This window comes from Rhea pennata, chromosome 2 (genome assembly GCF_028389875.1).
Source record: "Rhea pennata isolate bPtePen1 chromosome 2, bPtePen1.pri, whole genome shotgun sequence".
Taxonomy (NCBI): domain Eukaryota; kingdom Metazoa; phylum Chordata; class Aves; order Rheiformes; family Rheidae; genus Rhea; species Rhea pennata.
Window position 1 is genome coordinate 135,229,244 of NC_084664.1, and position 25,733 is coordinate 135,254,976.

Genomic DNA, 25,733 nt, shown 5'->3' on the forward strand with positions numbered 1-25,733 from the left:
GTCCAACAGGAGCAACCAGAATAGTCAGCACCTTGGTGAAGGTTGTTGGATTTGTGAAGAGGCCAGACAGGGTCTTGCTGTGGTCCTGATCCACTGTGAAACACAGATAGTTTCACTATCCTGATTGAGGGACAAAAAGAAAAGCCTCCAGTTTTGATAGCTGGAATAACTGGGGTTAACATGACTGTCTTGAACTTTAACCCACACATGAAGGCATTCAAATTTAGGTACAGCATGAATGGCTAGCCTCGTTTTTATTTTACTACTAGAAAATGCTGCAGTAAAATCTTTTCCTCTTGGCTTGTAAAAGAAACAGTTCTTCCAAAGTCAGCAAAGAGTAATCACATGTGAAAGGTCCCTGATAAGGAATCAGGGAATGAAAGCTCCAGACCTTCATGACTCAATTGCCATTATAGATGACCGTCTGGATATAAAGTCTCTGTCCTAAATTTGTTCTCATGATAATTCCTGAGTTTCACTTAAGTCACTGAATCAGTGTTTGTGTTCACTGTATGCCATATGTGTAGAACTGAGTATTTTCCACTTTCTTGACATCGAGAGAATTCTTTTATATTGAGAAGACAAAATTCTTAAGATGGTGTGCGAAATGGTTCATATTAACTGCTGATATGGCCACAACATGAATACATAAAGTGAATATGAAATATGTCAAGGCATCTTATGAAATCACCCAAATAGAGCAATTCTCTGTAACTGTAATGCACCCATTAGAGCTGAAGCTGTATCAGGCTTTGCTGAAAAATGTCTCCCTTCTTAATGGCTTCTGAAGCTTTGTCCATATTCTTATCAACTACTGCAGTAATACTGAGGAAGACTCAAAGCTAATGCAGCATGTGATAGAGTGAGTCTATTTGCTTCAAGAAATCAGTGACTTTTCCTGTGATGACTGTGAATATGGGGACTTACTGCTTGGAGCACTCACATTACAAATACGCACATCACTCAAAGACAGAAAGATACTGTTTTCTGGTCACTGAAGTTCTTCAAGTTTTGTAATCCACTCATAAACACTTTTCATCCTTATTTCTCTCCTTTCCTATCCTTGAAGGATCTCTTTGTTTTTTATTGGGGTTCTGTGGTTGAGGAAAAAATGGCATTGTGTTTAGCTCCTTTTGCTTTGTCTATTCATGTACTGAGCATGAGAACTCATGGAGTTAGCATGTATTTCTCAAAAAGCTTTACTTGCTGATAGTAGCCTTTTTATCCTAGTGGTTTTGATTCTGAGATCATTTGTTCTTAGAACATACTCATTTGTGCCTTTCAGTTGACGTTCGTAAAACTCAGTTTTGACTTATTCAGAGCCCAAGAATGTAGATTTTTCTTCTTGGGGGCATGCCTGTGACTTTAGTTGTCTTAGTACCATTTGAAAGTGCAAGAATGGGCAAATTAAACTGGGTTACACAGAACTGCAATCAGCAGAAAAGCAGGAATTTTGATATCAGAAAGAATAGTTTTCCTTAAAATTCATTATCATTATTACATTTAAATGTTTACCTGAGTCAAATGGCAGACAGTTCAAACAGGCTAGTAAAACATTATATAAAAATTTCCTAAACTGTTTTTTGGGAAAATAACTGCATGGATTAAAAAAAAGAGAAAACTCTGTGTGTGGATGCATGTTTATAGTTACTTGCTTGGAAGTTATATTCTAATATGACCATGTTTCCTGTTTTATACAGAAGAATTCAGATTTCATATATCTGTTGAGCTAGTAGGATTTTGCATAATTCTAGAGAGGAAAAACAGCTATGTTTAATTTAAAGTATTGGATGTAGTTGTCCTTGTTTGTTTATAGCAGTTATTGTAAAATGTTATTTTGCTTTGAAAAGTTCCAGTGGATATTCCTTTACCTTTATATGGGAAAGTGTAGTTTGTCTAAAATGTAATTTACATCAACTGTAATTATATTTTTATTTGTACCACTACTTCCTCCAATTTTAAGGTATCATTTATGATTTGAAGTTTTGAAGCTATACCGTGAAAATCCAGCAGAAGCGGTTATGACCATCTTGATAAAAGCTGTTGTTCTTTGATATTGGTATTCATTGGCTCTATTTTCTCCATTAATGTCGTTTTACATGCAATGGCCAACAATAGAAGTATTCTGGAGGATTTCTTGTCTTGAAGCTTGACTGTGTTCTACCTTAGACCTGATTTTATCAAGAGAGGAAAATTCTCAATATCTTTTGTTTAGCATTACATTGCATTGTGTGCAGTATACATATACAAGTATATTTAACGCCATTAGTAGTCCTTCATTGCCTTGGAGCCGCTTTTCTGTATCCTAGATTTTTTTATAGAAAGGAACTGTTCCACACTCCTCTTAGAGTTTTTAGGTTAAAAGCAGACTGCATATTAAACATAATATATCCTGACTAAAAATATACTAGATTCTTCTTCTTCTTCTTCTTCTTCTTCTTCTTCTTCTTCTTCTTCTTCTTCTTCTTCTTTTTTTTTTCCTGGCTTCCAGTCTTCTCATGTCTTGTTTCTTGAATAAATACATTCATTAGATAAAGAATAGTACTGTGTTAAGGTACTCGGCATTTCTTATGTCTTCATGCAGTTTTGATTTGTATGTACTGCCTCTTTTCCATTGTTTTCATGTTGGGGCATTCTTCTGAGTTTTTGTTAGACACTGAAATCTTTGTAGAAAGATAGATCTTAAATTTCACTCCAAAGAGGACAAGTAAAAGTTTCTCCTAATCTCTAGCATGAAGGTTTTCATACACAGAGAGTTTCTGCCAAGGATTCTGTGCAAGTGCTCACCACTGGGGAGTTCTAAGGCTAGTGAGAATATTAAGGTCTGCCAGCATTCCAGCTAGGAAGATTTTAATATGGTAGATAGTACCCTGAGGTACAAACAGAACTGTACGGATGACCACAAAATTACATTGACACAGAGGTGAACTATGCTCTTTTTCTATTTTATCTAGAAGACAGACCTGTTCTTTTTGAATAATGGAAGTTTTGGTGTTGTTCTATTATGTTATAGCCATAATATATTATATACTTAACATACTTGCTCAATTTTTAAATGTGCAGACCATTTCTGATTTTGTTACTGAGAAAGGCTGCAGAGTTGATACAAAATGTAATTACTTTTTAAAACTTTCCATTATATATATATATTTTTTTAGGTTTTGGTCAGTTTTTCATTATATGTTTAATTTTGTTCAGTGAAAGTTTTCTAAGACGCGTTTTTTGAAAATTTTTAAAAGTTTTATTCTAGTAAGAATAAGGGAGGAGTAGAGATGCATTCTCTATTTAGTCTATATTCTTAAAAATCTATATCCTACTTTATAAGTGATTTATAGAGAATAGAATTTTTTTATGCTTGCTTTTGAAATGAGATTGAGATCTTCTTCATTGAAATGAAATTTTCATAATTTTTTGGTATCTCTTTACAAAAAAGAAAAACTCATGAAATTTGTTCAGTAGGAATATTTCAATGAGTACTTTATAAAACAAGTTTAAATCTAATCTTAACTGGAATTTTGCCTACTAGATTTTAAGCAATAATTAAAGTAAATAGAGCTCTGTCATCAATTACCGTATTTCAGAATTCCATGAGAAGCAATTATTAGGATCAAATTATATGCACATACAATACATGTCAGAGGAATTTAGTTAATAAAAATTCAGAAACTCAGCTTTTACTATGGATGCTTAAATTGATAGGACTACAAAGAAGGCAATGGTTTTAAAAAAATCTCAGCTAGGAGGACCACTGGGTGTCAGTCACATGCATTGTTGCTATGGCAAAGTTCACTGCAACCACATAGCTTGGTTGTGGACAGTGGAGCACAGTGGAGCAAAGTACATAACTCAGTTGGGCCAAAGTACGTAGCTACAAAATTTAGAACCTTTATTTAGAACTAAGAAGCAATACTGATTTACCAATATCAAGTGGTTTAGTTTTTCATTTTTCAAAGAATTATAAAAACTTCTGGATGCCAGGTCTGAAAATTAATATCTCTGACTATGTGAAAATCTAAACTGGATAAGTTTGTGGAGCTGGAACTAAATGCTAATATTTTTTATGTTTAGCTACATTTTTTTTCAAAATTAACTATATTGTTCTGAAAAATCCAATATATTTTCTATATTTTATTTAATGATGCAACAAAATATTTTTAAATTTTCAAATAATTAATACCTGTCAACATTTTTAGAGCATATCATGAGTAGTAACTTCTCCTTCAAGCTATTATGGAAAAGATGGAACTTTATGGAAATGCCCATTAATTTATTTCATTTTGACCAGTTAAAGAATTATACAGGCCCTCTATTTTCTTACAAATTTAGGGAAGGACAAAACTTCAGAGATAAACAAGCTGCCTGGCAGGTGTGTGGAAGTAATGGATATTCTATTCAATATTACTTTTTCCTTTTGGATGTCTTTTTGAGTTCAGTCTTTACAGGTATACATTTGAAAGAACATTTGCTTCTGCATTAGCATGTGAATAAAGAGATTGATTATTTATTTGCTCCATCTGTCTGCATGGTGCCATCAAAATATACAAAAAATGCAAAAATATTAGACAAAAAGAAAGTGTGTGTCTAATGACCTTACTGTGAATAATTAGCCTTTTCCCCTAGTCATACAAACTGTCCTTCTCTAAATATGTAAGAAAATAGAGGGCCTGTATAATTCTTTAACTGTTCAAAATGAAATAAATTAATGGGCATTTCCATAAAGTTCCATCTTTTCCATAATAGCTTGAAGGAGAAGTTACTACTCATGGTATGCTCTAAAAATATTGACAGGTATATATAATCAAACTGTGATGATATAGAAGAAAAGTTAATGATGCAATAATAGGCAAATAAGTTAGTGTTTAATAATCTAAAACTATGCTATGCAGAAAACAATAATGTGCAGAAACTATAAAGTGTTGTTTTTTCTTTTTAGACAAACAATTTAAACTTAAGGTGTGGAGCAGGATATAAGATTGGAAAATTTTTTAATTGTAATTTCAAATGCATATTGTATACATTTATCAACTGTAATCTGAGGTTTGATACTGAATTGCAACCTGTTACATATACAGATTGGCTTTGTTCATAACAAGTAGATTTTCCTAAATTAATGAGTCTGTATATGGAAGAGTAAACCTAAATTCAGAATTAAAGTTTTAGCCTGTGTAATATGCTTCTAAGGTATATTCTGATATTGCACGTTTTCAAATTAGTCTCAAAAAACACAACTATTGATTTAAAACTAGGTGTATTTTTCAAAAAAAAAATGTAAGCATTTGTTGTGATATAGAGGCATTTTTTCTATCAATGATACAGCTCTTTAAAGAATTTGCTTTTTAGCTCCTCTGGTCTTTGAATGTCTCTTGCTCCATTAGCATTCAGAGCCAGTGAATCTGATGAGCTCCTCCTCAATCAATGCCTGATTCACTGGCATTGTATATCATAATAAGTGTTTCTAATTAACTTGTAATAAAGGTCTCTTGAAATTACACTTTTCTACAGTTTGCATCAAATGCAAGAAGTGCTTGCTCTTCCCTTCTGTTTTGTAATGTCTGTTGTCATTCACATCCTTTGCAACAGCAGTGTTATTTATTCAATTTCTTTTTGTCTTTGAACTTTAGCTTGTGTTCTGCTTGCTTTAATACTTCTTTAGTTTTCACTTCTATGGGCTTGCTAATTTGTTGTTATGCTTTCTGAAGCTATATTCCTGACACTACTGGTGGAATCAGTGACCCCAGCTACCTGAAGGAGTCATGCTTGTGCTTCCAGTTCACTGCTTTGATACCAATCTCTTTCTATGATATCAAAAAAGGAAGCACTGTGGCTTATTTAAGTGACATATCCAAGCTGGTGCCAGCAAATCAGTACTGGGCCCTAACACAATCCTGGCATTGGATGTCATGAAGATCTGTCTTCATCAGTTCATTATCTTTTTATGAGCTACCAGTTCTTCAATGCCCATCCCAATGCTTTTTCTTTTCTCTCTTTTTTTTTTAGGAGTTATTAAAGAGGTTTACCAAGACCATGAGATTCATCTAGTATTAGTTCAAGACTTAGAAACTTTTCAGTATCCTGTACATCCCTTGAATTTACCTATTGATGAAAGTATATGTTTAACATGTATGAGTGGTGTCAAATTATGTTTTTGCAACATGAAAACATACTAACTGAAAATATAATGTGGCTTCTTGCAGATCTTGAATATTGTTTTTCTCCTTCTGAATCTTTGTGATCATGACTGATCACAACATTAAATTAAAGGCTAAATTTTACCTGCAGACAAAGCTCTCTCAATCTTCATTCTTTCAATAATAATAATAATAATAATAATAATAATAATAATAATAATTTCTTATCCTCAGGTTAGTTAATTGTCAAGTAGTTCTATTTAGGTACTACTCTGTTGAGTAGGAGCCTGTCAAATGTTTTAAACTTCTGACAGACAGGAGGAAGAAATTCATTATGTTCTGAAAGGCAGTTAGTTGACAGAAAGTCTGTAAATGTAGCAATTGGCAGATCTGTTATTGGAGCACAGGCAATAAGCTCTGAAGTTTCATGAAACCATTAGAAGAATAATTTCAGAATAGTTATTTCTGATCTTTCAAAGAAGTTGGACTCCACAGAGTGAGGATCAGTGGCACGAAGTCTAGCTGAAGGCCAGTAACTTGTAGCATATCCCAGGGGTCAGTACTGGGTCCAATGCTGTTCAACTTACTCAACAGTGGCTTATATGATGGCACAGAGTGCACCCTCAGCAAGTTTGCTAATAATTCAAATAGTTCAGAGAGACCTGGACAGACTGGAGAAATGGGCAGAGAGGAACCTCTTTTAGTTCAGTAAAGGGAAATATAAAGTCGTGTGGCTGAGGAGGAATAACCCCATACCAGTACAGCTGGGTGCTCTCCTGCTGGAAGGCAGTTCTGCAAAGGAGGATGTGAGGGTGCTGGTAGCCAACAAGTTGATCATGAGCCAGAAATGTGCCCTTGTGGCCAAGAAGGCCAGTGGTATCTTGGGTTAAGAGGAGTGTTGCCAGTAGGTTGAGGGAGGAGATCCTCCCCTCATACTCAGCCCTGGAGTACTGGTTCCAATTCTGAGCCCACCAGTACAAGAGAGATATGAAGCTACTAGATCAAGTCCAGCAAAGGGACAGGAAGGTGTTTAAGGGATTGGAGCATCTGTCATAGGAGGAAAGGCTGAGGGAGCTGGGGCAGTTCAGCCTTGAGAAAAGAAGGCTTAGAAGGGATCTTATCAATGTGTATAAGTATCATAAGGGAGGGTGTAAAGGAGATGGAGCCAGACTCTTTTTCAGTGGTACCCAGTAAGAGGACAGAGGCAATGGGCACAAACTGAACCACAGGAAGTTCCATAACATAAGGACATAAGGAAAAACTTCACTTTGAGGTTGAAGAGTGCAACAGGATGCTCAGATAGGCTGTGGAGTCTCCATCCATGGATATTCAGAAGCCCTCTGGATAGCGCCCTGGGCAGTATGCTCTAGGTGACCCTGCTTGAGCTGAGGTATTGGACTAGATAATCTCCAGAGGTCACTTCCAGTTCCAACAATTCTGTGATTCTATGATTCTACAATGAAAAAGTTCCCTCCTTCTGGACTACAGAGAAAGATTTGAAGCCTTTGTGTTTAACCAGGACCCTTCGGGGTTCTTTGATATGTTGTTTTGATCACACATCAAGATGTTCCAAAATTCTGTCAGTAGTAACATACCATCTTATCATGAACTGTACATGTGCTTATTCTCTACTTTATAATTTGGTGGAAGAAACTTCATGGGATGTAGCCCAACTAGATAGTTACTCATTGGTTTTTCATTCACCTCTGAAAAATCAGTGTTGCTATATACCATTTACTGTTAGGTTTCCTGATCTTGGAGGTGGGTCTCTGCTTTATCAGTTCAAGCCTTTGGATTGATAAGTCTTTAGACTTCTCCAGTTCTTGATCTCAAATCGGTGCAAGAGGTGACTTTCGTTTTTAACCATGACTCCAACATAGAGACCAGTCTCCTTTGTTGTAGTTGAGATTCCTCAGTAGATAAAAGTAAAATAAATTTGATCCTTCTGCATATGTGTGAACATTTGAGCAGTAAATTCTTCACTTCTGTTCAATCGTTATTGGAGCAGTTAATTCTGAACCACATTTTTGGAAAGTCCTTTGGGTAGAACACATTGTTACCGAAGACAAAAGAAAAAGTTCTTCCTTTGGTTTTTGAAGAGAAAAATTGAGGGATGATAATGAATGCTTTTTTGGCGTATTGATCCCCTGAGATTCATGCCTTTACTCCATTCCCAGGGCTCTGAAGAAGGTGAAGCAGGATAAACTTAAATATTTCTAATGGTTCCAGTATTGTCTTCTGTTTGCTTTGCAGATCTTCTGCAGCTATGTATTCACAGATACTGGCACAACTACACGAATACAGAATGATCGTGTAGCATTCAGATCTTATTCTACAACCACATTCTCTTTATAGTGTAAATATAATCTGATTTATGAGCCACAGACAAAAATTACTTTGTGAAGACCCTGCATATTCCAAGTCCTCCAGAAAAGACTGCATATGAACAAACAAAAACATGGAAGCAAAATCAATGAATGAAAAATTGTGACCCCAAAAGTCTTACATATGTGACCCAAAATACTTGTATAGTCTATTTATTTTGGAATACCTGTAATACTTAAAGCGGTAGGTCTGCTTTGATGTTTGCCGGTATTATTTTAGTAGCAGTTTCAGTTTGCCGTCCACAAATTAAAGGGACATAAATTTTCTTGCAAGTATTTAATACGTCTGTTTTTATTTTCCATATTAATTCTCCAGTTGAGCCCTTATAAGAATTAACTTACTTCATTCAAAATTATTGATATTATCATTTGACCTACTGTATTATCAGTGAAAGACTACTTTAACTATCATTACCTTTGCTCACAGATAAGCTAAATGCAATGTCAGAAAATTAGTTTGTATGAAATGGTCTCTAACAAGTTATTTAAAAATACGAACTCTCACTTCCCTGTTTGTATATATACTTCAGGGTGCATTTTCTAAGTCTTCACCCATACAAAGTAAAGCAAAAGTTCATAACGTGGATGTAAAAAGACACTGTATTTCAGAAGAAGAGCTAGTGTAAAAAATTCTGTGTTGTTAGGTTTTTTTCACTGGCAGCAGATGCAGAGGAAGACCTATTTCAGCTCAGAGACCATCCAAATGTATTGCAAATTGTAGTAGATCAGTATGTGCTATCAACAAGGTAAATCTCTTGACTTGTACTAGAGATTGTTCATACAAGACTCAGGTGTTTGCACAGCACACCTTAACAGGGTTCCAGGACTGGAGATCTGCTGAGTAGCTGCATGATGCTTAGGAACCAGAAGATGCTGGTGGCAGCATCAGCAGAAGGTCCCAAGTAAGGAGCGTGAGTCAGTGATTGTTATGCAAATTAAGTTGTGGCTTCTGTGACTTTTAGGACCCAAACTACTTGCTAATAAACATTAGGTGCTAATAAACGTTTTCCTCAAAGAAGAAAAAAATCTTTTACTTGCTTTACAATAACTTTCTTTTCCATAATGGTGGATTGTCAGCTCTGTTACGATGAATGTGTAGCATTGGGAATCAACATGCTCTTTATGCCTTTGGAAGAGAAATATACAGTGTGCAACAGCTACTGCTGGAAAAACTTTACTAAACTGCTACTGGAAAGTTCTATGGGGACGGGAAGTGGATGCACATGAACACAGTAATTTTAAGATAAGTTATTTCTTTTGTCTGATCATATTATGAGTTATTCTCCAACAAGAATATTTCTTACCTACAAAAGAAACAATCATTCCTGCTTGGAGAAACCAATTTCATTCCTCACAACATCAAGTTTAAGTAGTATAACCAATTAATATAGATCCTTTAATAATTAGTTTATTGTGCTGATGCACCTGATTGTCAAAATCAATTGTTCTTATCTTTTGACAAAACACTGCTGTCAGAGTGGCCATTCAAACTGATAACTGACTTTGTAAATCACAGGGATTTATATCATGTTTATAGATACATCATTATGTGAACAGAATCATTGATCCTAAGATTGGTCTCTTCAATTCTTTACAAACCTTTGTGGCACAAATGTGGAATCATAAAATAATTCCTGAATCAGTTGCAACACAAAAGGTTGGTATTAGTGCACATAAAAGGATGCAGGTATAACATAAAACACACATTTTCTCTGTGCTGCAGACACCAAGCTGCAGTATGCCCTGACTGTTTTTAAATTTCATCCTTGCTCTCTTTTTCCCTCTATGTTAAACTAAGTTAGTGGTGATCTGTATCTGCAGCCTAAGAAGTCAAAGGTTTTGTTACTAGAAGAAATTTCTATGTATCCTGAGTTATTGAACTGATTATTTGTCATTGTGTTGCGTGGTGTTGCATCTGCTTTTCTATTACGTAGTTCAGCAGTACTGGTGCTAAGTTAGTTGCAAGTTTTGGGGGGGAGGATTTTGTTGTTTTCAATTTTTTGTTGGTTCCACATATTTTATTATCTAAATACTGATTTATGTTATGACAGAATATTTCACGAAATGTGTGTAGTGAGGAATAGTGTTCTAGCTTCCTGCAGTCCCTGGAAGATGGAGATACTTCCCAAGCTGCTGTGTTGAATAAGATCACATAAAGAGATAAAAGCATATTGTTCCATCAAAGCCGTATATTCTGCCCCAGATACCAAATGTCCAGAGATAACTATAAGAACAAGGAAACCATGTTGTAATACTTCCCCAGAACAATTCTCTAGCCCTCTCTTAAGCCAAAACAATTTTGTTTTTCATTTAATAGTCCTCCTAGAAGTTCTGTCTTCCTTTTAAATCTGTGCAAGTTTTTGATACTCACAAGAATCTACACACCTTACCTACATATAGTGCAAAGAAGTATCTTTTTTCATTTGTTTTTAGTATGCCATTTGCTAGTTTAATTTGCTTTCTCTACTACAAGACTTCAAGTTTCATTTTGTCTAAGAGCCTTCAAGAAATCCTCTGAATTATGCTTCCTTTTGTCCGGAAGTACTTCATTTGAATCAGACAAAAACAGATAAATGTCATAAATTCCTTCCTATATTTCAGCCATCAGTTCTAGAATGTTTGAAGAACTCAAACATCTGAAGACTAGTATATCAGAAGTCTTTGATTTCAAGTTTTGCTGAAGAGAAGAATAAACACATGGATCTTAGTGCTTTTTATGAGTATATAGTATGTGAGTTCAGGAGTCTGAGATGCAGAGATAAAACAAATTTCAGGATCCTGTACTTAAACATCTTTAAGGTCAATTTTGACATTCATATCCCTATTCTCCTAGACTAGGAAAAGAAAGTGTAGCATGTATTCTCACATACTGAGTTTGGTGGTTTGGTTTAACCATTCCTCTCTTTCATAGAGTGCCTTTAAAGAACTTTTTTCTTGTCTACATTCTAGGAAGTCCACTCTAGAAATGTCAGTGAGTAACTTCTGCATATTTGAAGAATGTATGTTCTTTGCATTCTGATCCTCTACTTTCAGAACAGTGAATGGAGAAAAGGAACCATTTCACTTTAACTGTCTCAGCTGTCATAGGCTATGCAGTAAAGCTCTTTTTCAAATTGAACAACTAGTATAGCTAGATGTATAGGTGTAGCCACTGACTCTTAATAAATCTGGAGAGGGCCGATTTTTTTTTGTTGGTATATTGTTGCTCTTTGTCAAAAGGTCTGTACCATTTTAAATAATAGATCTGGTTTTATACTCGGGTATATACTGATGAAAATTACCATATAGATTTAATTTTCTACAAATAGTTAACTTTTCAGTAGTTTTCCTGTATTCCTTGAATTTATAAAATTGTCAATGCTGAGTAAGTTAGTCATTTGCAGATACTGAATGTCAACACATTAATGTCAATCATCACATATTTGTTAATGAAGGCATCAGTCTGAAAAGAAGGCTTTACCTATCCCTAAAGATTAATAAAGGAAGTAATTGCATCTTCTTCACTAAAATGTACATGTTCACTTTTTCAGGTTTCTGAAAGATGCATTACATTTTCATAATTTAGTGATGTAGAGAGTGACAGGTCTATATGCCAAGAATTTTTAGATTTAGTTGTATAACTATTCCAAGTTTCTACACGTATTTTCTCAGAATCATGTATAAACACAGATACGAAAGTAGGAAAATGAAATTAAACTACTCTGTGCTCAAAAGCTAATATTTGTGCCTCAGACATGCATCTTTTGACTTAAATAGTACTCTGTTGAAGTGGAGGAGAACAGGAAAATACTCAGAGTAATATTGAATATTCCTCTCCCCAAAATGCAACTAGAATTATTTACAATTCATTTCTTTGGTTTCTTGGTGAACCAACTGCTAGGACAGCTGGTTGCTCCCCACCTCCCATGAGAGCATCTCACTTGCAGTTTGGGATTGTCAAGTTGCAGGGTGGTCTATCATCTCTGCTGCTGGATAGACAGGCTTCATCCAAAGCTGATGTCATCATGTGCTCCAGCTGCTTGGCTGTTGTGTTAGCTGTGCTTTTCAGCAGGAGTACACACAGCACACAGGACTCCAAATACAACCAAGACTCTTAGATAAACTCTTCTGCCTTTAGCCACTTCCAGGCTGTAGCTTTTGCATAACAAGAAAATATTGCCTTGCATTAGGGCATACACCCACCACAGGGACCTTTGGCCTTAGTTAGTTGGCGCAGACTTCTATGCGCTCTTGTAATTGTAAAATTACCTGCACTCCTCCACTTTATAATATGCATCCCTTCTTAACAGAAATACCATCCAAGTATAATAGGCAACAACATATGTAAATTCGTTAAGTTTCAGGTTTGCCAGTTGGTTACTTTCATACATCTCATCTGTGTGCCAGCTAGCACTGTCATCACTAGCATGAAATGAAATATTTTAATAATTTCCTTTAAAGACATGTATTAAAAATATACTTGAAAAATATTTTGAAATGTGGAAATCACCTATTTGGTGTTAGATTTCAATGTGGAAATTGAAAAACTTGTAAATGTCAAAGCTCTCTGAAATTACAATATTGAACTAACTGTATGAGTAATAGTCTAGTTGGGCTACCCTCCCCATGAATGCTTGCTAATGGAAAAATGACAAAATTTAAAATAGAATTCCTTATAAAAATAAATTTTAAATTGAGTTAAATCAAAGACTATATATCTTTATAATTTAAGGTATTATATCTGGGTTATAAACTCAGATGACCCAGAAAATAAGATGTAAATGCAGTTGAAATGTTTCTAATAACTAACTAACATGCCTAATAACTTTAACTTTACCTGGTGGCAAAGAAAGAGGCAAAACATAATTAGTCTTTAAAAATTAAGTTAATCAAATTTGAAACAGTAGAATTTTTACCTGAAGACATGAATATTGCTTTATGTCAGTTTTATAAATAATTTTGAAAATGAGAATTTGGAAAAGTAAAATGTGAGTGAGAAATTTGATGGATTTTCTTGCAATCAAAATAAGATAAATTCTATCCAGAAGGAAGGCTTATATAGAGAGGTAGGACATATATTCCCTTTAGTAGTTTCTACTGTAACTATTTACAATATCATTTTCTATACAATAATTTATTAGTACAGTTCACCAACAGTATTAACATATTCAGCAAAATTCTAACCACTTTAAATGCATTTGCAGGTTTTCCAATGGTTTCACTGGAACTGTAGTCCTGTCATCTATATTTTGCAGATATTCACAACTGATTGAGTCAAGAAAATTGCAGGAGTGATCTAAAATTTTATTTTTTAGAAAAGTATTTTTTAAGGAATGCAATAAATTCCTTTTCTTTTTAGGCTACGCTGGAGCAAATCATTAAAGAAAATCTGTGGTTAGCTCAAGAATACAATATCTTTCAGAACTACTACTTAAATGATAAAGAAAACCTTACAGTACTCTATGATAGTAGAATAAAAGTGGAAGCTGCAGTTAGAGATCATCATCAGGTAAAATGCTAATATAACTCCATCAATTCTGTAGTCATTTCTCTTCTCTCTAAAATTATTTTGATCTCAATGAGCTCCTTAAAAACAGTAGAATATGTGCTAGTAATACCTATGAATTCTTATTTTCTTAATAGATATTTTAAACTCTTTGTATTTTCCATTTTTTTTAACTTTTACAGAGCAATTCATGTAAGATATTCATAATTTATTATTCAAGAATTCATAATTCCCTGTTTAACATGAAATGTATTTATTTTTGTGTCTAGCTATATTACCAAGTAATTAAAGTGTACCTTACCATTTCATAGAATTTCTTAATAGAAGGCTTTTTCTGGGAATTGTGAGTTTTATGACAGCTATAGGCAGACACTACAAGCCTTTAATTTACAAAGCAGTCAAATGACAATGAAAAAAAAGTAAAATCTAGTTTAATAAACATGATGGAGGCATTGAGCTAATGTTGATTAAAGTTACATTTACAAAAACATATACTAAATAATATATATTTTTAAAAGTGTCATGGAATAAGAGTCAAGTGACATGTTGAAAAACTGTTGTGGAAATCTCCAGGTAATGTAAATTCATGTAAAAAGTCTTTGTTGTTGCTCTTTGTTATGTGTATAGATAGCTTTCAAAATATGAGCCTATCAGTACCAAATATAAGCAATTCAAAAATGTTGTTCAAATATTTTAGTTTCATTGTTCCTTGATTGTCTTTCACTTTAGTATTTTTGAAAATTAATATTCATTTAAATCATTCTTGTGCCCACAAACCTTAAATCCAAATAAACAGTTTCAGGGAAGAATCTTTTTTAACTTAGGTCATTTATGTTGGAATCAGGTCCTGACACATTGATATTTTAGTCCCTTTTCTAAAAGTACAGAGTAGGATTCTGTAAATAAATAAATGAGATATCAAATACAAATTATTTGCTAAAGCTTCACTCTTATCAGTCCATTGTATGTGTTATCATCAACTGCGCGTTTCCTCATGTATCATTTGAATTTATGTATAATTTTCAAATTCAGTGTATACAGTTTATTGCTGACAAATATCAATAAGAAAATCCCTTCCAAAGTAGTCTAGTTAACTATGCTGCCCTTTCGAGAACAAATCAAATTTTAAGCATATATTCACAGGGCTGACTATTTTGGTGGAAAATGTTGGAGATTTAACATATTAAAAATATGAGAAATTATCTCCTCTTCACCGTATGAGTGTCAATTATGTTTTGTCAATATTATAGTAGAGGCAGTGCTATGAGTATCAAAATGTTTTCTTAAAATGGCTGGGTTATAGAAAGAATTGAATATATTTTCCCTGAATGCAGAATTTGGGCATATTCTCTTTACCACATTTAAAAAAAAATGTATCTGCATTAGGCTGCCATCTGAAACTTCTGACTCTTTGGGTGTTAGAATATCTATCTTCTACATTTTCAAAACTTAAAATTTCTTGATAACATTTTTGAAATTTTTTTGTAATTTTTCACACTCAACATTTCACCTTTTTGGGTATAGTATGGATGATATTTTAATGCATCTCAGTGGTAGTCTGGAAACAAAGAAAACTGCAGATGAGTTGGCATATATTATTGCTTTTTCACTCTCAATTTGAATATAATAAAATAAACATAGTAAAATATAGCAAAATTGCAATGTAATATCAACAGGATCTAGTTTCATCAGCAGTGCTACATAATCATTTGCTTGGCTTTTTAAAATCTTATTCCTGAAGAAAATGGTTATGAGTGTGATGCTATTCTATAGGAGCTTATATTCAACATTATACCACATATGCCTAGCTTGTGGTAGAAATTAGTGATGATAATATTTAGAATTTCTGACAGTCCTCTGTGCCATTGAGCAGAGGTATATTCTATGCACAATATTAATTTGAGAATTACCGTGACAACTGATCTTATTTTCTTTCTGATAGCTCTTTTTTAAAATGAATAACTAGTCCAACTATAACAGCAAAATAATTCTACCATTATCCCATACAGAAAGTATTTAGTAATTGTGACAAAAAGAAAAAAGGTGTTGATTACAAACAGCTCATATAAAAAGATAGTATTTTTTTCTTCTTAGACTTTGCTAATAATTGAATTATAACTACAACAGAAAATCAGTTCTGTGGGAGTGTCGGTGTAATGATTTTTTAGTTACTGTACTGTGTGTATGCATCACAGTAACATGAACATTCAAGAAGAAAGTGTACTCATCATTCTCTAAATCCTGAAAACTTTCTTCCCTTTATGTGATATAAATATATATATATAATGCACCCCAAATTAGAAGCTATTTTTAAAAAATATTGATATAAAAAGCAAACTGCTATTTTTACATTGTTTGGAGTAATGTAACTGGAAATAGCAGCTGCCATAGCTAATTAAGTAGGTTTGCTCTGGGCTTTTAAGTAGCTGCTTTGTTCAGCCTTAAAAATAGCTCGGTTTTGATGTTGGGTGGAATAACATATCGGTAACATGAAGTGTTTTGTTATGACTTTGGGAGTTTCTGAGCACTGAGGAATATACATTTAGATACAGCAGGGATATACATTGTTATATAGAGAGGCTACACCTATAAAAGGATAATTCCTTCTTGCATACTGGGAATGCTCTTGGGAGGAGATAAGTAGTATTTTCTCCCTACTGCTACTCATATGAGATGGATTTCTTATCCTAATGAACAATTTTTTTATGTTAGTAGCTTTTTCTTTGGATATTTAAGGAGAGCCTAGCATGCCACAATAAGTAGTAGCCTAGTGGAAGATAACACATTCAAGTTTCAACTTTCTATCTTTTAAGTAAGTGCACAAATATGAGTCTCCAGTAGCCCAGATAAGTATTAATATAACTGCTGGATTATTTTCAGTTATTTTCTTTCTTGCATTCCCTCCATTTGGAATGTTAATTGGGTTAAAATGGTTCTGTTTGGTCCTATGGCATGTTGAACCCTGGTCAACAGGCTATTTGAGGACGTGAAGCCAAAAAAGCCTTTCCTTAGTCATGCTCCACAAGCCTCAGATGATCCAAAGAACAGTCTTGCTTTTGAGAAGTAGCACTTTCTGAAAGAAAACTGGTTCATCAAGAACACATTTGAGAAACTTACTTGATTTTCAGTAGTGTCCTATTTAAGAGAGGAATTTAGATAAGTCAATCCAGCTAGAGAATAAATTGCTATGAGATAGAAAGGAATGAATAGTATGAAAAGTGTTTCCAGAAGAAAGGGAGAGTGAAGAGGAAGATGAAAAATAACTGGAAAAACATTTAGCTGGAGAACAGGCAAATAAGGTAATAGAATATGAAATTGAATTAAATTTGGGGGAGGAGTTCATTTTTTTCCATCAAAATGAAAAACAAGGGAGAAGCTACAGTAAGTCTATATTAATTTGTAGAGCATGTTACATAAATTTGGTGTCGGAGGGAGAACTTTCTTTTTATATACCAGAAAATCTTGTTTTTTTAAGACAAGCATTTGAGAAATGTGTTGTGGGCATACATAAGTCCAACTGTGTATGCGGGAAACCTTTTCTGTTTGCATCTATACTTACAGTACTAATGTGCAATATTTCAGTGTTCCTGATTTCTGCAAGGATGTATGGAGTCATTTTTTATTTATTACAAAAAAAGCAAATTATACTCAAATGGGGATAGTCATTCTGGTCATTCTAGTGAGTCTAGTGAGACTTTCAACATGTCTTCCTTTGACTTACTTTATTTGTAAATCACATCCAAGCATTTGAAGATTTTTAATCAGTATTCTTACTCTACAGCAGACTTTAGAATCTGCTAAGGTTCCTTTGTAAACTTATCTCTGGGTGTATATTTAGGAATTTAAGATGAATGTAGAGATGTAATGGCTATATAACTTTCTTTAAGGTTATGCTGTGCTTACCTAATTAATTTTGTACTACAAAGTGTTATATTTTTGAATAGTTACTGGTCAGAACTTAAATGCATATTTTCTTTCATTTACAAAAAATGAAATATATTTTATCTCAGAAATATACGTTTTTGAGTGTTTGATCACTGCTACAATGAATTTAAATTTATCCAAATTTTAATGTTCAAGTATCAAATATTAGTGAAATGAAATATCAATCTAGACATGAAAATTTTCTCTGAGATACTGTTACCCGCTTATATGCTTTTCTTAACAGTTTACTGCATTTGAGAAAGATACTTCCCTCCACAAAGACATTCCTTAAGTTGATTTTCCATATACATGTTTTCAGCTGCCCAATGGCAGATCTATCAAGTTGGATGTCCTAGCTTCATTGTTAGCATGAACCAGAAATTTCCATCTTTTATAGATAACATTGAATAAACTCTTGTGAGTCTTGGCATTAATTAAACAAAGCACTTACTTTCAAAGGCAGTTAGATTTCATCTGATCGTGTTGAAAAATGATTGTTTTTTATACATGTGTTTTGAGGTGGCAACAACTTAAGCATGCAAGATTTTCTTTTCTTTTCTTTTCTTTTCTTTTCTTTTCTTTTCTTTTCTTTTCTTTTCTTTTCTTTTCTTTTCTTTTCTTTTCTTTTTCTCTTTCTTTTCTTCTTTTGGTGGACTTTTTGTAACAAAATCCTGCCTATTAGTGCCAAGAATATGACTATGTATGAAACTCAACTCTAATTATTTCTAAATCTTTCTTTTGGTTCTGGACAGTCTTGGAACTTAGTCATTTAGAAAAATCTATGCCATGAGTAATATTTGATGCTTACAGTGTCTGGTGCTAAAGCATTGGTGGTTATATTGCAGACATTGGCATTTGTTCTTATGATGAAATCAGTGGTGATTCCCAAATGCAGAGATATAGGAAGTCTTTTTTATGTAAGAACCTATTTGCCTGAATCAATTTTTAACACCGCAAGTGGTACAGTCTTATAAAAATCTGATAATTGTTTTGGTTCACATAAGTTTTGTTTTAAAATAGTCTTTCTGCAAATTACAATTGTTTTAAAATGTAAATAAAATATTTCTCTTATTCATGATCTACTATCTTCAAGTGGCCATATTACAGTGCATGTGTGGAGAGGTCTATTGATTTCTGTTTGCTTTTTTTACTTTGTGAATAACTGACATATTATTGCAGTAAAACATATGTAGGGTCAATTCATGCTGAATAGTTATTAGAAACCATGATAACAAAAGTCATTACACTGCAGTTCAGTTTTGACAGTAAAATTTCTGCAACATTATCACAAATCCTCATGCATTAGTGCAATGATCCTTACTATAGTTTCATATTAGAATGAAAAGACTGCTGTAGCGTGCTCGATACAAAAAGTCATGTAAGTCGAGTGAAGTTCTTTATGCTTTTATAGATAACATATTTTCGTGTCTTTCCCATGTATGTTTCTCACTCTGATCCCTTTTGGATCTTTCTACTGGTAGTGAATTTGTCACCTATGATACACTTTTTTTTTTTTTTAAACTAAAATCCCTGTTATTTTGAAAGCACAACCAGAATATAAAAGTAAACCTCACAATAGGCAGATACCATTTTGCGGTTAATTCCTTCTAATCCTATGTGGTTCTCATTACTGACACTACTAAAAAAACCTTGCTTTTTTCATATAAATAGAAGTAGTCTCTGTATTTAAATTGTATTTTTGCTTATTTAGGTCACTTACCTGGAGATCTTGTATTGTTTCGTGTCTTTACAAGACTAATAGCAAAAATATGCAAAAGTTTGCTTTAAAAACTTTGGGACTGTAGATAGCCATTTTCATTTCCTTACAAATCTTAAGAATAAGATAGTTAAGGTTTCAGTGTGAAAGAAATGAAAACTGTCAAAAAAGAAATATCAGAATTTTTATTAAACACAGATCTTAAGTAAGCTTTTTATTACACAAATATGCAAAAATTTCATAGAGTTAATTATAGTTAAACAAAATAAAGATCAAATTAATGTTATAATTAAATTTGAATCAATAGCCCAGTGAGTTCAAATGATTTGGTCAGAAAAGTAATAGAACAGGTAGTCAAATCAAATTATTCATTTGATAGCAGAAGAGATTAATTTTTATTGAACTAATTTAGGGAGAAGTCAGTCTCTTCTCCATTTGCCATTCATTCCATTAGCCATATCAAGAGCTAGTAAGTTTTGAGTTTTGTTACATAGTACAGAAGCAGTCACAGAACATGGTATCTTGTAGGACCTAAGTGTCCTACTCTTTCCCAGAAGATGGTGTCCATTACAGGAAGTGAAATCTCTTTGTTTGCCTGAAAGAAATACAGAAATTTGATAGTCCACTTAGGCGTTTCTTTGTAAAATTGAGCATTTTGTTATGTCTTTGCTGAGAAGATAAGAAAAGCTGCTTTCTCCTGCACATAGTCTTAGATACTGTAAGGATAATTTCCCCCTTTTCTTGCTCAGAGACCACCTGAGGCTTCAGGACTAGCAAGATGAATCAAAATATCCCAGGTAGTCATAGATAGTGATTCAGACTTCTTACAGCAGACAAGCTTTAAATACAGGTAGAGCTGCCATTATGCACAGACCTTGATTTCACAAAATTAGCAAGTCTGACTGCACGTCAGATATTCCTCCAGTGCTGTACTGAAAGGAGTTGATGCTAAGGAGGCTGTGATGTCAGCCTTTGAGTTGAATGCTATTAGACAATAAACAAAAACCATCTTTTGTAAAATATCTGTCAATTTAATCGAGAGGATTTTTTCATGTATTGAGTTACTGCATAACAATAAGCTCCACTATTAGTAGTGTTTTCTAGGTGATTTGTGACGAAGGATCAAAAAAACTAGTGCAAGCTCAGTTCTTAACACTAGTTGCTTTTTATGTTAAAGCATAAGCTTCTTATTAATTATCTCATAATAGATTCTGCCTCTAACTAAAAGAAAACATTTTTCTCTTTTCCCCCCCAATTCGTTATGCTTTTTTCCAGACTCTGTAGAACTCAAGGTGAACAGAATAGCAGACAAACTGTGTTAGCACTTCTTTTTTTCTAACTACAGTACAAATAGATGGACACTGTTAGCAATTCCTGCTACTAGAGCATTTCTTCTAACATGAATGAACATTAATATGGCTTTATGCAGGGAAAATCTGGCCTGAGGGCCGTCAATCCTTGGTCAGATGGTAGGTAGACTCTGCTGTCCTGTGGTTACTCAGTTATGTATCCACTAAAATATTGTTTTACCAACTTCACATGTTCATTTTTAATCACATGGATTAATAGTTTTGAGATTTACTTTCTTATTAGCTATGTTAATTCACGTTCATTCACGTTTACTTCAAATTTAAATTAAGAGCACCATTAAGGTCACAGTGTTATAGCTTAATCTTACAAAAACTGTATAAAAATATTTGGTGTCAAAATAGCTTGACTTAGCACTTAATAACCAAGCAAAACACTTGCAGCAAACAACCAGCAAAATGTTCTAACTTAATAAAAATCATACTGTTGCTTCCCTTTTTATCTCATAAACAAAGTTATTAGAATCTTTCAGCATTATAAAGCATACCTACACTGTAACTTATCTCAAATGCCTTATTAAGGGCACTTATATTAAAGACTTTTTAGGTCTACATTTTCCATGCTTGCATGCTTGAAAAACTAAAAAATTCTTAATAGGTTTACATATAAGATTAATGCACCCTGTTGTGCAAACTGATTATTCTAGAAACTGGTAGAAACTTTGTATTGCACCTTCCTAAACCTTTCAGCTCAGGAAGGATTACAACATTAATCAGCAAGAATGGTTGGAGCTAGAATTAGCTGGAAAAAAGTTTGATGAAGCAATTCTCAACTGCCTGTTTGGTTCTGATGAGCTACTATGATGCAGCCAGATGCAGGTATGGCTGCAGGGCTCTACCAGGGCTTTAGCAGCTGACACCCATGGAGCTGAGGCAACCAGCTTACACAGACTGGTTGACAACTCTCTCAGCAGTTTGGGTAACTCCCAAGGAGGCTCATCCCAGGGAGGCAGATGATGGCAGAACCAGTACTGAGGATGTGAGGTTAGCAATCTGTCTGATAGGTCTGTAGATGGGAAAGACCCATGGCATGCCAGGAGCCCAGATTTCTGGACTCCCAAATTAAACAGTCATAAAGACGAGATGCCTAGGAGATTATAATACTTTATTTTTCTAACTAACATTATTTTCTTCATTCTATTCTTCACTACTGACCACAACCTTAAATCAGCAAGGAAACTGCTATATCCCTTGAATCTCCCAGAGATCTCAGGGAAAATATTTAATTGTAGATGTACTGTGTATATTTCTGAAAAAAAAGTATTCCAAGCTTTTGGTTTCACAAAAAATATGTTTTGCGTTTTCTTTCACTTCAGCGTGGAAAAAAAAATCCCACAACATGCTTGCCAGTTTCAATCCTAATACCCACTCCATCATAAACAATAATTAATTAATAAAATAATTCCCTCATATAAAGAGGGAATTCATATGGGGAATGTAATTCTACATAGGTAATGACCTTAAGGAAATTGTTAATACTATCAGCAGTCTGCTTTATCTTCAAATTCGACCACATAGATAATCTTCTATCTTATGAGACAAGCAAGTAAAACTGTCATCTTTCATGCTGGGTACAGGAAATATTTATAAAAGTGACAGCACTATGGCTACCAGACATTTTAATGACTAATCTTTGCTTATTTTGAGAATTAAGAGATGGGTTAAACAGGACTTTGGAATGAGAAAGCAGAATTACGTTATTCTTTGAAACACAGGATGAAAACAAACTGATGTATGGTCTGAATCACATTAGCTTTCTGAATCAATGAGGACAGTCCTCACAAAGACACAGAAAATAGCCTGAAACAGATTTGGTTGAAGGTCTTATTAACATTATGACAACAAGGGTCAAGATCTTGTTAGTAATATGTATCTCACAACAAAGGCTAACTACATGGATTGAACACTTTTGGTATATGTCATCTGTTGGAGTGTTCTGGCATCGGGTGCTCTACTTCGTGTTATAGACAGTGGAACTCTGTTTTGTGATAATGTGGCCATGATGCTGTCCAGTAAGAGCTGCTCAGCTTCACATCTGAGCAAAAGAGTGAATGTCTCACTTTTGAGAAGGTGTCATAGTTGCTGCAGATCATTCAAGGCTTGAATAGTTCAGAGGTGCAGACGGGCGACGTCTTAGGTATTTAACCATCCATTAACCATAACCATTGCTCATGTTCATGGAACTGAGAAGGGTACACGCTAAGAGTGGGTGCTCCTTTTCTGTCCCAGCAGTATTCTGAAAGTATTAATACTGCGATTCAGACAAAGAACACTGAATGAGTTTGAGTGAAAATGCAAATTTGAGTCTCATAGTTCTCAAGTCAGTGCCAAAAACCCTGGGATTATACTGTATTGCAATCCCTCCCTGATTTTCAGTGTTCAAGCATTTATTACTCTATCATACTGCTCCATCATGTCAGGGAACTTCCAAGGACGTTAGCAGTCAATTCAATTGAATTCAATTCAAGGAAGTCAATTCTGCTTCCTCAGGCACTCCTGATTATATCTGGCCTGTGTAGCACACAGAGTTTTTTCTTACTTTCTGGATACAGTGAAGTTGAGCTGTGATCCTGGGACATGTCCCAGATGTCCCAGAAGCCTGGTTTATGGTGTCACTCTCCTCCTTTCAGTAAAGAGTACCTGTGTCCAGCTCCTTCAAATTGCCCTTATCTGAAATCAGGTTAAGTCTGTAAGTAAGGGCACTAATCAGAATATCCCAAAATGACAACACAAATGGAAATAATTATAAATAACAATAAAAGAAAAGCTACCTTTGTTCTATTTATGCTAAATAGAGTCACTCTTCACTTTCAGAACTTCTAAGAGATCTAGACAGATTTAATCTTTTCACTGAAATTACCAAAATTTCACTGAAATTACCGAATACCAAGAAGTATTCTTCTGACCCAGTAAAAACTGGTAAAGTAAAACTTCTTTCTGTTTAATTGATACATATCTAGAAGTTATGTTGTATACTTAGCTTGTTAATAACCCTTTGCTTCACTGAGTTTTTAAACTCTTGTCTATCCCTTTGGTGGCTATTCAACATTCTTCAGTATGGAATATGTCTTTCATTGAACCTGACAAGCTGTATCAACCTTCAAATTAAAGAACATACAGACAGTTTTGTTATTTCTAGCCTGTTGTTGCTTCTTGATTAAAATCAGACGGGATGGCAGTCAACCACTCTGTGGTGGCAATGGTTTTAGAGTGACCGATCCCCAGCTTCATAGACGAACTGACACAATAATTAGGAATGAGAAAGGAATAAAGGAAGTGGCAACAGCTGTTTGTGGTCAAAAAAGAACTGAGGGATGTTGAAGAATTTCACCACAGCACGGCCCACTGAAGATACTCCTAGGCATAGATTATAGCCACCTTTCGCAGGGCCAAAGATATAATTCAGAGGATAGTTTCATAACAATTTAAGCTAATCTAGATCATGGCAGCTGCAGTCTGACTCCTCTCATGTGCTGAATGCTGCCCACACAGGGTACCAGTTTGGAGACTTGATACAGCAGAACTTTTTAACTTGGAAAAAAAAAAAAAAAAAGATTAATCTGCAACCACACCTACACCCTAAATGAATACTTTGCCAAGTCACATGCCTGCACGTCCCTTACACTTCGTGCATGCCTGCACTTCCCTTGTGATTCCAGCTGATACCTTCTCATGCTGCTGTGAAGCTGACCTCACGTACTCTCTCACACACCTATTTTTAAATGGCACTTACGGAGCCTCTTCAGATAAGCAGTGTTGGTGGAAATTTTCAGTCAACTGATGTACTAAGTACACTCTAGAAGTGTAATTCCACAGTATCAATTCTTAAAGAAACTGCAAAGATCTCTTTATGCATCTTGGTAACAAAGTTAATATGGGATTAAAATATATGTGACCTGAAACAAATCATCTTAATGCTGTGTCTGAGCACTCCCTGAACAATTTTAGGGGTGTATTAAGGTAAATAGTTTATTACAAGCTAAACCAAAAAAACATAGTGCAAACCACTTCTTCTTGATTGACTGAAGGAATCATGTATTATGTCCCGATTTAAAGAGACCTGTAAGATAGAAGCAGGAATTTTTGTTGTGACTGTGATGTGCTCTTGCCACAAGCCAAAGACAAATAAAACAATGGCCTAGATTAGAAATGCTCTTCTCAAGGGGGCAGCTGTGGCACGTTGATTCATACTCACATATGGGAATCCCTGAGGATCACCAAAGATAAATCCAGGCTTTGGGATTTGTTGGAATACATTTACCATACAAACGTTTTAAAAATATCTAGCTTTAAAAAAAAAACTATTCACAGTTTCTGAAAAGGATTTGCTGAATCAAAGAATGAATGACTGGATGCAAAAAAGGGGGTGGGAATTATAGAAAAGCACCAGAATTGGTCTAGTTTTCAGATATAAACTACATTGATGTAGCTTTACTATCCATTTCCCAGAAACCCAGTGTATTTTTGTTATTCCTAATATGTTTTACCACCAAATCTAGCTGTTCCTGACATTGATTTCAATGCAATTTGTGTAATAGGTCAAGTAAAGTGGTGCTTATTGACTGCTGATTGTATACGTTTTTCCACCTGAAGTGTTACTGTTAATTGACATGCTCTTTCATTTTCCTGAGATAATTTTCACTCTATTTCAATAACTGCCCATAATTCCCCCTTTGTAAACTAGGTCTATTCTGTGGCAAATATCAAATACAGTTTTGAAAATCAGAT

General features: G+C 34.3%; 1 protein-coding gene across 1 annotated transcript in view; it reads left to right on the plus strand.

The window, feature by feature from the left end:
* CCDC178 (coiled-coil domain containing 178) overlaps positions 1-25,733 on the plus strand; it is a 221,866-nt gene that overhangs the window by 138,419 nt on the left and 57,714 nt on the right. The window contains exon 18 of the mRNA XM_062568544.1: positions 13,851-14,000. Coding sequence (XP_062424528.1) covers positions 13,851-14,000 — 150 coding nt within the window. The remainder of the gene's footprint in view (positions 1-13,850; positions 14,001-25,733) is intronic.